The sequence below is a fragment of the Lathyrus oleraceus genome, chromosome 5, assembly GCF_024323335.1.
Source record: "Lathyrus oleraceus cultivar Zhongwan6 chromosome 5, CAAS_Psat_ZW6_1.0, whole genome shotgun sequence".
NCBI lineage: Eukaryota > Viridiplantae > Streptophyta > Magnoliopsida > Fabales > Fabaceae > Lathyrus > Lathyrus oleraceus.
In genome coordinates this window covers 161,108,196-161,120,771 of record NC_066583.1, presented here as the reverse complement: position 1 = coordinate 161,120,771, position 12,576 = coordinate 161,108,196, and the positions used below count along the sequence as shown (strand labels likewise).

At 40.3% G+C, this 12,576-nt stretch overlaps 1 protein-coding gene and 1 long non-coding RNA gene across 2 annotated transcripts; both read left to right on the top strand.

Annotated features, from left to right (window-relative positions):
- The first annotated feature begins 246 nt into the window (after positions 1-246).
- LOC127086921 (uncharacterized) lies at positions 247-989 on the top strand. Its single transcript, XR_007789676.1, has 4 exons — positions 247-271; positions 447-536; positions 617-834; positions 947-989. It is a non-coding gene; the product is annotated as an uncharacterized LOC127086921 (long non-coding RNA).
- Positions 990-1,158: 169 nt separating this feature from the next.
- On the top strand, positions 1,159-2,476 carry LOC127079418 (sugar transporter ERD6-like 7). Its single transcript, XM_051019801.1, has 8 exons — positions 1,159-1,186; positions 1,255-1,319; positions 1,396-1,488; positions 1,608-1,688; positions 1,827-1,911; positions 2,072-2,115; positions 2,211-2,273; positions 2,370-2,476. Exons 1-8 carry the CDS (start codon positions 1,159-1,161, stop codon positions 2,442-2,444), a joined length of 534 nt encoding a protein of 177 aa, XP_050875758.1. The 3' UTR covers positions 2,445-2,476.
- Positions 2,477-12,576: the final 10,100 nt, after the last annotated feature.

Sequence of the window (12,576 nt, the reverse complement as noted above, 5' to 3'; positions counted from 1 at the left end):
GTTTACTTCACCATATTCATTGCTGTCTGTGGTTCTTTTGAGTTTGGTGTTTGTGTAAGTCTTTACTTCTCTCACCACTTCTATGTTTTACTATAAATCTGAAAATCAGCAAAGATAAGCACTTTTTTATATAGCTTCAAGATGCTTGCTATAGTTTAGTTGACCAAGAGTTCTACAGAATAATTGTTATTTTTGTTTTATTTTCCACGTTGGATATTCATCTCCAACTCAAGACGCTATCAGGAAGGATCTTAGTCTGTCTTTGGCAGAGGTTAGCCAGAAATTATTCAAAATTTGATTTTACTTCATTATCCTTAGATTAATGAAAACATAGGAAATAGACTGAAAATAACTCGTGATTACCGTGTACTAGAAAAGTTTGTATAGCTTCTACTCAGTGGATTTGATGTTGTTTTCTTTGGTTTTTGGTGATTGAATGTATGCAGTACTCCTTGTTTGGCTCCATCTTGACTTTTGGTGCGATGATTGGCGCAATAACAAGTGGTCCTATTGCTGATTTAGTTGGACGAAAGGGGGTAATATCAGTAAAATGATGAATTAACTTCCAAATTAATTGGAGTATTCATAAAAAGTTGGCTTTGGAATGTATATGCAGGCAATGAGAGTATCAAGTGCTTTCTGTATTGCAGGATGGCTTGTTATTTATTTTTCAAAGGTTCTTACTACAGAACCTATGAGATTTTCTTGGTCATAACTGTTCTCCAAGGATTATCTGAGTTTTCCTCTTTTTCTCTTATATATATTTAGGGTCCAGTTTCTTTGGATATTGGGAGACTAGCAACAGGATATGGAATGGGAGTTTTTTCTTATGTGGTTGGTCATACTTCTATTTTTCAATGAAATGATAAAAAAAATCCATTTTAAAACACTCACATATGTTTAAGTTATTAAAATGACATTATATTTGATGTATTATACATATAAGGTTCCTGTCTTCATAGCAGAAATTGCGCCAAAAGAACGCCGAGGAGTATTGACTACCTTAAATCAGGCATAGTTTTGCTACATATTGTAACTTCATGGTCAAGTATTTGCAATGAAGGTAGCACTAACGTATAAGTTTGTTTTTCATCTTCCTTTGTAGTTCATGATTGTTATTGGGGGATCCACGGCATTCATATTTGGAACAATACTTTCATGGAGGGCTTTATCTATAATCGGTCTAGTAATAAACTTAGAACATTATACATTAATTGAAACTTTTCAATACTAAACAAGTGTTTGCAATTGCAGGCCTTATTCCCACTGTTGTGTTGCTTTTGGGTCTATTCTTCATTCCAGAGTCCCCTAGATGGCTGGTAAGTAACAAATTTCCATATAAAGTGATTAGCACATCATGAGGAGTGCCAAGTACCGACCAATTAATGACTGCAGGCAAAGAGAGGACTCACAAAAGATTTTGTGGCGGCATTGCAAATACTTCGCGGAAAAGATGCTGATATATCTCAAGAAGCAAAGGAAATTCAGGTTACTGTGTGTTGGTGTTGGATATATTTCTGTGACTTTCCTGTCATGCACAATATTAAAGACAAAGCATTCCAAGTATAATGCAATTTTAAGCTGGTGCATCTGTCACTGCCACACAGGATTATATAACTAGTTTAGAAAAACTCGCAAAACCGAAAGTGCTGGATTTGTTTCAGAAAAGATATTTACGCTCACTCACGGTAGGTAACTATAGTTCCACTATTGATATCAGTTCAGTTTCTCTAAGGGTGTGTGTGGAAAATGATAGTTTATTTTCCACCTTCCCATGTTATTGTTGTATTAAGGCGTATAGATAACTAATTTTGATGTATGACCAGATTGGAGTAGGGCTTATGGTCTGCCAGCAATTTGGTGGAATCAATGGAGTTGGTTTTTATGCTAGCAGTATTTTTGACCTAGCAGGTTCTAATACTTACTTCTCTAATCGCAACTCTTCATTCAAAGTCTGACATTTGCATACAACCTATAACTCCCAATGAAATCATGTTTTAAAACTTAACTTCATGAAGAAGTCAGATTTTTATTTGTTCCGGTGTATTTGTGTACTTTAATTTCGCTGTAGGATTTCCTTCCGCGACCGGTACTATACTTTTTGCTATCCTTCAGGTTCTTATTTCTAACTTATCCAATAATTCATGAAAAGTCTATTTTTTTCACCCTTCAAATTGAAACCAACTCAATTATGTTTTTTGATTTTGCAGATTGTGATCACAGGTGTTGGAGCAGCCCTCATAGATAAAGCAGGCAGGAAGCCGCTACTATTGGTAATTTTAACGCGCGAAATAACTTAGCTTCAACCTTCCGTTTGCTTATCCTCTTCATGTATGATATTGTTATTGTTATTTCTTTGTTTCAATTAGGTATCTGGATCAGGACTGGTTACAGGAAGTATATTTACCGCAGTTGCATTCTATCTAAAGGTACATCTCGACTAAAAGCGCTTTTGTAAAAAGCGCTGTCTAAGGGGGGGATTAGAAAGCGCTCTAGGCAAAAGCACTGTCTAAGGGGGGGGGCTTAGACAGCGCTTTTTGAAAAGCGCTGTCTAAGGTATACCTAAAAAAATTAAAAATAGGAGGGTCTTAGAAAGCTCTTTTGGCCAAAGCGCTGTCTAAGGGGGTGGGGCTTAGACAGCGCTTTTCAAAAGCGCTGTCTAAGGTATACCTAGAAAATTTAAAATAAGAGGGTCTTATAAAGCGCTTTTGGCCAAAGCGCTGTCTAAGGGGGGGGGGGGGGCTTAGACAGTGCTTTTAAGATTTAAAAAAGCGCTGTCTAAACCTTTAGCAGCGGAGGTTTAGACAGCGCTTTAAAACGCTGTCTAAGGCTAAAAAAAGCGCTGTCTAAGGTCTTGTTTGTTGTAGCGTTTCAGAAGTCGGTCTTTAACCACCGATAGAGAAGTCTTCACCTTAGTCACATCAGAAACCAAATTCAAAGTTTCCCCACTATCAACAGCATTAATCCTCTGCCCGCCGTGAGCCGGCATCATGTTCTGGATAACATTAGGCACCGGAGCAAAATTGATAGCCTGGGCATCTCTCAAATCTGGTACCTTTAACTGGAGAACCTTGCAATTATCTGTAGTATGGCCAGGTGCGTTGGAGTGAAAAGCGCATCTGGTGTTGACATCATAACCTCTAGGCAAATTATTGGGATCGATTGGTGGGGCCAGAGTTCTCAATGTAACCAGATTCATGTCAATCAGCTTGGGAAGTAATACTGAATAAGGCATTGGGATTGGCTCGATGACCCGGTCCGTCTGCCTTGGACGTTGTTGATAGTGTCTCTGCTGACCCGGATTACCTCCTTGTTGTTGATTGTTGTACCTGGGTTGTTGTTGCGGATGATATTGCGGTTGAGGAACAGGTGTTGGAATAGTGACTGCGGCCACTTGATCTTGATAATAATTAGGGCGTCCTTTACTCCTGCCTCTGTCGGCATACACAACGCTTGCCTCGCCTTCTTTTCTTCGCTGACCGTTACCAGCAAACGGTCTCTTGGGACCTGATGGGTTGGAAAGACTATTGTCTTGAATTCGGCCCATCTTCAAAGACTCTCGATTCTTTCTCCAGCAATTACTATCTCTCCAAAGCTGATTGACGGGCAAGCGGCCAATCTCTCAATATAATTGCCTTGAAGAGTGTTCATGAACATGTCTGCCATCTCCCTTTCAGACATAGGGGGTTGGACGGACGCATCAATCTGTCTCCAACGCTGAGCATATTCTCTAAAGGTCTCCTTGGCAGTTTGGGACATACCTTGCAACAAGGTCCGATTTGGAGCCATGTCCAAGTTGTATTGATATTGCTTGACAAAAGCCTCTGCCAAGTCTTTCCAGCTCTTGATGGTAGTACGAGACAAATGAGAATACCATTCACGAGAAGCTCCAGTTAGACTGTCTTCAAAATAGTACATCCACAGCTTTTCATCTTCCGTGTGAGCTCCCAACCTTCCCAAATAAGATTGGAGATGAGTGCGTGGGCAGGAAGCCCCGTTGTATTTCTCAAAAGTAGGGGGTTTGAACTTGTGAGGAATCCTTACTCCCTGAACCAGACCAAGATTTGTGACATCAAAGCCTAAGGAATTTTGAGACTCCAAAGATTTGAGCTTCTCAGCAAGCTCATCCATACGGCGAGTGGTCTCGAGGGCCTCGTCGTGCAAAGAAAATTGATCATACTGATAATCTTCAGTAACGGGGTGCCCGTTAATCCGAATTCCTTGATTCACATTGTACCTTCCGCCAATACCATTTCCAACATTCCCCGTGTTGCCAACATTACCCGGGTTTCCATCAGCATTTGCGTTACCCGCGTTACCAGTGTTCACAGGGTTATCAGCGTTCCCAGGGTTACCAGGGTTTCCCTCAGCATTTGGTATCTCCACCTCCGGATCGGGTCTCGGTTGCTCAACCAATTCCCTCAGCTTTTCCTGACCTGCTGCCATACCAATCATCAATGTCATGAACTGATCCATCCTTTCACGCATATCAGCCAGCTCTTTCTGTACTTGGTCCATCGCTAGTCGTGGACGGTTTTCCTTTGTCGGGTATCTGTGAACTCGCTTGGGACCAATAACTGCCTGATACAGGGAACAAACATTAGACACTGCGGTGACACCTGCAAAACAGACAAGGGTTAATATGCATGGTATGCGATGCACTGCTTGTTCAGTTTTAAGGCACCCCCGTTTTGAAAGGGAATACCCTTCAAATGAATAAGCATGAGATGTTGGATGCAAATATGCAGATGATGTTATGCAATGCAAAGGCATGTCAATCAGAATTGATGGATCCGCTTGAACATCTGTCAGGTTGCACTTCCTGGAGAGAAATTCATTGAGGAATATAATACAAGACCAAAACTCTGCTCCAGAAAACCGGGTTGGTTGGAGGTTAAGGTTTCCTGAATTTAGCCCACCCCTCACTGGTGGGTTCTAAGAACAGAAGTTCGTCAGCTTCAGCCCTTCAGTCGCGAATAATACGTTTACCACTGAAGGTTTGGTATTATTACGGGACAAAAGACCTCCATTGACTCCCCTCAACAGGACATCCTAAAGCAAGTTCCCAGTCTCGGGGTCCTCGGATTGATCAGCGAGAATGCGCCCACCAGAGCTAACATAATCACGTCTCGGAGGAGAGGCCTCGACTGAGTTCTCGGGAAATGGTAACCAGAGTCGACGATTTCTAAAGGAACACCATGTCGTTACGGAACATCCGTAGGACATAATATATCCAAAAGAAACCTCGTCTGGGTGTGGTTCTTCCCGAACGACTTAACGTAGCAACATGCCACGCAAGCCTCATGATCATCCACTCTAAAACCTATGTGTACACTCAAGCCTGGGTAATGGGCTTATCTCTCATAGAACATCCCATCCAAACAAACAAACAAACAGATCCAATAGATACAATAGATGCATGCAAGCAGGTAAGCAAATAAATGTACAAAAGCATGAACACCCAATAAACAAGAAATCACACAAGCTAGGAGGGACTCGCTTAGAGAAGATGGACCAGCAAGAGGTCAACTTCTTAGTTCCCAGCAGAGTCGCCAGCTGTCGCAACCTGAAAAGTACAGTGCGTGAAAAAACAACCGGCGAAAGAAAAATGACAGAAGAGTCGCCACCGTGCGTTATTCATCCCAAAGGAGGGAAAGGAAACGCTCGAAGTAAACCTGAAAAAGGAAAGGACAAGACGGGGTCTCACAACCAAATCTTGGGTTCGGGAGTCGGTTATGCGAAGGGAAGGTATTAGCACCCCTACGCATCTGTAGTACTCTACGGGATCCACTTTTGTAGTTTTCGTCTAAAGGGTGTGGGTTTATCTTGTGCTGTTTGCCAAAAAAAAAAGGGGTTAAATGAAAATGACTCGCGCGGATGTCGCATCCACTGCATACGTATCTCATCTGAATATGAGAATCAAAGTCTTCGTAGCTCGGCTACCTATGGGTTGGGGGGATGTGTGCTCGCTAAGACATCGCGTCTTATGCCTACGTATCTCATCTGGCCTGAGAATCAGAGCAAAACGTAGTTCGGCTAACTATGGGGTTATGGATTGGGTTTTGGACGAACGACGTCACTATGCAATCTACCGGATGCTCGACCTTTGGAGACTTACTCGCCTGTAGTAGAAGGAGTTAACGTGTTGCTTTGGGTTTTAGGGTTTGGGATGCTCAAGGGCAAAAAGGCAGTCCTTGATGAAGGAACCGCGCTACCTGCAGGGATACAAACACATACAAAACAAACATGTATAAAGTAAATGTGCCAACAAGTGGCTCAGAAGTAAATAAACAAAAGAAAACAAATGCCTCCTATCGAGGTCTTCCAGCTAAGAAAGCGATAAAATGCGGAAAAGAGGTAAAAGTACCACACGGATGAAGATCCAAAGTAACAACAATTAAAGGAGTAAGAAACCCAGGTACCTCCCAAGCTAATGCCATCAAAGAAAAGTGAGTCAGTACAGGTAATCGGAATGAACCTCCAGGGGTATCCCACAAATAAAGTGGGAAAACCACGCAAACCATCTCTGCAAGAGTCTGTGAGCCCTCACAAAAACTCAACAAAAGGGTTAGTGAAACACGATAAGCATTTTTTTCATGAATAACAGTATGGTTTCAGAAACCTCAAACCCGGTGGCATACATTTCAGAAATCATGTGATTAAACATTTAAGGCATAGGTTTCACCCATTCATGCATAATTAAACCCGTGGGCAAAAACATAATGAAATTCATCCATCATACCTCATACATTCAGATGATCCAAATTAAGAGCATAAAATCATGGGAATGAGGCAAACCTGATGGGAGAGACCGGTTGAAATCAAATGGCATGGTTGGGTTTGCAAGGCAATGAAAGTGTGTGAGTCAGATTGAATTTTTCAGAGCTGTCTGGGGGTTACTCTGAGTTCTCTGTCAGGTTTCTCTCCAGGTTTTGTCAAGGGTTTTGTTTCAAGGAAACCTCAGAGTATTTTGTTTCTCTTCCTTTTTCTCAAGTGAAGCCTTGGTATTTATAGACTGAATTTCATGGTTTTGTGGGCTCAAATGAGAGAGACCCAAGTCCAAAATTTTTTATTATATTTTATTTATTTTATTATTATTATTTTTATTTATTTATTATTTTTTTTGTAATATTTTTTTTTTATGTTTTTTTTATTTTTTTTATTTTTTTTTCGGATCTAATTCTGATTGACATGATGAAATGCAATATGAAATGCTAAATGAATGCATGAATGAGGAGGGCAAATTTTGGGGTGTTACAATCTTTACCCTCTTGAAAGAACACACCTTCTTACAAAATGTTATTAGGTTTATCATTTAAGGGGAACCCAAGCTAACGACGAGCCAAGACAGGGTTGTAGTTAATTCCACCGCATGTACCAAGAAGAGGCACATTGGAGAATTCACCACAAGAGTAAATAATATGGACACCATCATACACACGGTTGTACCAAAAGATATTACCATTGGTGAGAGACATAAGTCTCGTAGACCACTGTAGACATCCCTTGTTCTCCTTGAAGGCGAGCGTCTGAGGCAAGTGAGAAATAAACCACTTGTACAACAGAGGCAAACAACACACAATCGATCCACCACCCTTTGCATTCCTCATATGCAAAGAGAAATAAGTGTCACCCAACAGATTCGGAACGGGATTAAGAGTAGAGAAAATCCTAATAGCATTCACATATACAAAATTATCGATGTTGGGAAATAACACCAGCCCATAGATGAGAAGTACAAATATAGCTTCAAAGGCATCCTCACTCATGGCCTTCCCAAACAGAATAGCTTGGGTAATGATAAAATCAGATGGGAGACCTTGAATTCTACCTTTGGTAGTCATATGAGCAGCAATCTCATATACATCTATATGAAGCATATCAACAATCTCTTGGGAAGAAGGAACCCTCTCCAAACCACTGAACTGCAACTGATCCAAGATAGGTATACCCACAAGATAGGCATACTCCTCAAGTGTAGGCAAAAGCTGGAAATCCGAAAAAGTGAAGAAACGGTAAAGAGGATCGTAGAACTGCATCAACACACTCATCAAACCTTCATCCACCTGAGTAGAAAGAATAGACAGAAGCTTCCCATGGCGAGGTTTGAACTCTAAGGGATCTAATACATAAGATGTCAAACTCCTTAACTCTTTCAAGTCGGGTTGTCTGAAATTGTACTTCTTCGTATTCCTTCTTGTAGTGGGGTATTCGTTACCATTAGAGATATTGACTAAATCTAAGGTAAACCATACAATTCAAGTCGCCACCGCACTTCTATTTATCCAAAGGAATGGTTAGAAAGCGAACAAAAACCTAAAAGTTTTATCGAATCAAAAACTAGTAAAAATGTTAGAGATCTGGGTAAGGGAGTTGGTTATGCAATGGGAAGGTTTTAAGCACCCAAAACATCCTAGGTACTCCTAGGGAGCCCTTCTCATATTGGTTGTAAGGTTGGTATTTTGTGAATATTTATTTGTGCAAACATGATTGAAGAGATGAGGAAAGAATATACAAGTTTATTTACATTTTGTGTTTGGCTGGATGAACCCATTGCCTACGTACCATCTTAAAAAAGATTAGGATCAAAACCTCGTAGTTCGGGGTAGAAATCTCAAAAAATGAGTTGGTGAATTGATTGGTCCAAAAGCCTTAAGGTTTTTTGTTATCCAAGGGAGAAAACTCAACCTAAAACCACAAATCCACCATGTGAGGATAGCTTCAATATGCTAGTGAGGGGTTAACCCTATAATAAGCATGGAAGACTCATTGTCCATCACTAAGGATATAGGTGAGTATTACATCTACCTCAAGGATAACTCAAACCTAATAGCTAAAGGTTATGAAAAAGTTTGGGTTAAGAAAGTGGCCATTGAAACCACAAAAGTATTTGAATGAGTTATATTTACCAATGAGAAGTATTTACAAAATATGGTCAAAGTTGACTTAAAGATTCAATTCAAAATAAGTGTTATGAAAAGAAAGTTTGAAAATCAAAAGCATAGGGCTTAGGTTTCTAATATTTGAAAATAAGTGTTAAATGTTTGCACATGAGTTTTGGCTTGGGTTAGAATGGAGGGAAGAAGAAGAATGGCTAATGTCCTAATCATACAAGAGATAAGGGATAAGAAACAAGACCACAAATGGAGTTCCTCTCTTGAGATCATATTGATGATCCAAGTAGCTCCCATCCTTTGGAATATGCAAGCAAGATAAACAAATACTCAAGCAATCAAGCACACAATCAAAACAAGCTCCTAGGAATCTTCCAATGGCTTTTAGATCTCTCTCTCTTAGAAGCTTATGGCAATGGTTCCTCAATTTAGCTCAATGTTGGAATTCCTAGCACAAGAACACACACATAAAAAAGTTCTATAAACAAACAAAGAGTGAACAAGAAGGAGTTTAGAGATTTGTCCTTTCAAAGTCCTCTTCAACATTCATAGCATTCTAAAGGCTCAATTGCCTAGTTGCTGTTTGACTTTTATAGCACTCTAAAGGCTCAATGCCTAGTTGCTCTTTGACTCCAAATTTGCATAGGGAAAGTCCTAAAGTCTAAGTCCAATTGTTCATTTCTTTGCATTTGGTCCACACAATTAAAATAAAACACAAACACAATGATATATACACAAATATGTGCTCAAGTGAGCAAAAGGAAAATTGCATTAACATAAACATGTGCTCAAATGAGCAAAGGGAAAAGCAAATGAATAATATGTACAAGAATAATAAATTGCATAAATGTAAAGAGCAAAAAGTAAATGTTAATGGTTAATGGTTAATGTTAGAGTTAGTGTGCCATAAGGCAAATTTAGCGCTATGTTAAGCAATCATTGAAATTCTAGTTATCAGACTTTGGATGTCACACAGGTTGTTATGACATCCAATTCTGCACAGACAGGGATTATGCAGAACTTAATTATAAGTGCAGTAAATAACACAAGTAATTGTTCACCCAGTTCAGTCCAACATGACCTACATCTGGGGGCTACCAAGCCAGGGAGGAAATCCACTATTAGTAGTATCAATTCAAAGCTAAACTCACCCGTTTACAACTTATCACTTAATCCCTACCCAATGCAATTTCAATCTTAATCTAAGATCAGAGTTCCTACTCACTCCCCCTCAATCACCTCAGTGATATTAACAACACTTTGAAGTCACACTTCAAAAACAACTCTTGGTTATGCTTCACAGCTTAAACCAAGATACACAGCACTCACGCTTAAAAGCTTTGAGTGACACAACACTTACAACTCAATGAACACCCTATGCCAAAGCAATCATCTATTTGATAATGACTTGGCTTACAAGATACGTCTAATTCTAGACTCACAAAAATACAGCAGTGAAGTAAGATGGACACACTAAATCTTCACGCCTCAAAATCCCTGAAACTGAATGGAGGAATGCCTTCCTTTTTATATTGCAGCACCTGGGCTTTTGCACCTGTATTTTCCTGAATTTTAGGTCACATACGTTCCCTCAAATTCAATATTTAGGTTGCTAACAAATAGGCTATTTGTTAGGTTCATTGAATGTAGCTTGGTTGTTGATTTCCTGGATTTTCTCTGAGCTGTTGACTTCCTAAAGAATAGCCTGAGAAAGCTGTAACAGAAAACTGAACAACCTACAATTTAGCATATGCTGTCAGGCATGAATGTCACGACATTCAGCTTGACATCAAGGTCCATATGCTGAGTCTGTTTTCCCAGAAAACAGACTGTACAAATCTGCTGACCTGTACATGATCACTATGACCATACTACAGTACCAGCTTACATTAGTAAATGTCAAAGTGTCCAACTTAACATTTACACAATTGGCCTTAAGTTAGTTCTGCTATTCTCTTGAATAACAAACTAAGTAAAGTGCTGAAGTATAGCAGAACACCACTCTGCCCAATCTTCAGTAGCTGCTGTCAATGATGAATGTCACAACATCCAGTTTGACATTCAATCAGTAGGCCTTATGCCAGGTCTGGTTCTTCCTTGATAACCAGACTGCAAGTGAATACTAAGTTCTAACAGAGCTTCTGTTCCTTAGTATCTGTTGACAGGTATGAATGTCACAGCATTCAATAATCCTGTGTTAGCTAGTCCTGCAATAACTACAATGTAGTTACATATACATGTCATGACATCAGTCAAGACATTTGTGTTTTACCATACAATGCAGCCAATTAAACACCTACAAACTCCCCCTTTGGCAAATTTTTGGCTAAAACACTTTGATCCCCATAACAGAGTTCATGGCAGCGGAATAAAACTAGCTAATACACTCAGAGTGGCAGCACACTCACACACATGGAAGTTAAATAAAACTTCAACATCAGCTGCAAGGGGGGAATCTTCAGATCTGTCATGAGAGTCTGTTGTAGAGACCCACTCTGTTTGTCAGGGGTATTGGTGGTTATTACTCCCCCTTTTTGTCACAAATGTTGCCAAAGCCAACAACATAGTCAGAGCACAATGACAGAGTTCCAGACTTGGTTTTACTTCACAGTTTCAACCAAGTTCACATCCACTTGATCTTGCTTCACAGCTTCGATCAAGTGATCACCCACTTTTGCTTTACAGTAGGTACCACCATATCAGATGCCATGATGTTGTTTCTGACATCCAGAACCACTCCTGCATGAACAGCATCCTTGAACTCCTGCAGGTACAGAGGCCTTCTCTCTGTAGGGTGTCTCCTTACCCTCTTGTATTCACCCTTGATGCGCGCAGCATAGCTATGATATGTTGACCAATCATAGTCTTGTACAAATCGTTTAATAGGCAGAGATATTAAACAATTTATCCCAAACATCAGTGGTTGCTATAATGTCTCAGAGAGACATATTCCCAGTTTGCTCCTTAAGTTTTCAAACTGAGTAGCATCCAGAGCCTTTGTAAATATGTCAGCCAGTTGAAGATCCGTGGCTACATGTTCCAAAGTGATCACCTTGTCTTCCACCAGATCTCTGATGAAGTGGTGCCTAATGTCAATATGTTTGGTCCTGCTGTGTTGGATGGGATTCTTGGAGATGTTGATGGCACTGAGATTATCACAGAACAATGTCATGACCTTTTGATTGACATTGTACTCAGTGAGCATTTGTTTCATCCAAACCAGTTGGGAGCAACTGCTTCCAGCCGCTATGTATTCAGCCTCTGCAGTGGACAGAGATACACAGTTCTGCTTCTTGCTGAACCACGATATGAGGTTTTCTCCTAAGAAGAAACATCCACCTGATGTGCTTTTTCTGTCATCAGCACTTCCAGCCCAATCAGCATCACAGTACCCATATAGGACAGGCTCAGACCCATGTGAGTACAGCATCCCATAGTCACATGTCCCATTGATGTACTTGAGGATCCTTTTGACTTGATTCAAGTGACTCACTTTGGGCTCTGCTTGATATATGGCACACACTCCAACTGCATAGGAAATGTCAGGTCTACTTGCAGTTAGATACAGCAGACTACCTATCATGCTTCTGTACAGGCATTGATCAACACTGGGTCCTCCATCATCTTTGGTTAATTTCAGATGAGTAGGAGCTGGAGTCCTCTTGTGCCTGGCATGATCCAT

Bases quoted from the DNA above. Each gene is read 5' to 3' on its own strand.
- LOC127079418 (XM_051019801.1), top strand. From the start codon at position 1,159: ATGGAGGGCTTTATCTATAATCGGTCTA. The intron at 1,489-1,607 runs GTTACTGTGTGT...ACTGCCACACAG, and splicing joins AAGAAGCAAAGGAAATTCAG to GATTATATAACTAGTTTAGA. The intron at 1,689-1,826 runs GTAGGTAACTAT...ATGTATGACCAG, and splicing joins GATATTTACGCTCACTCACG to ATTGGAGTAGGGCTTATGGT.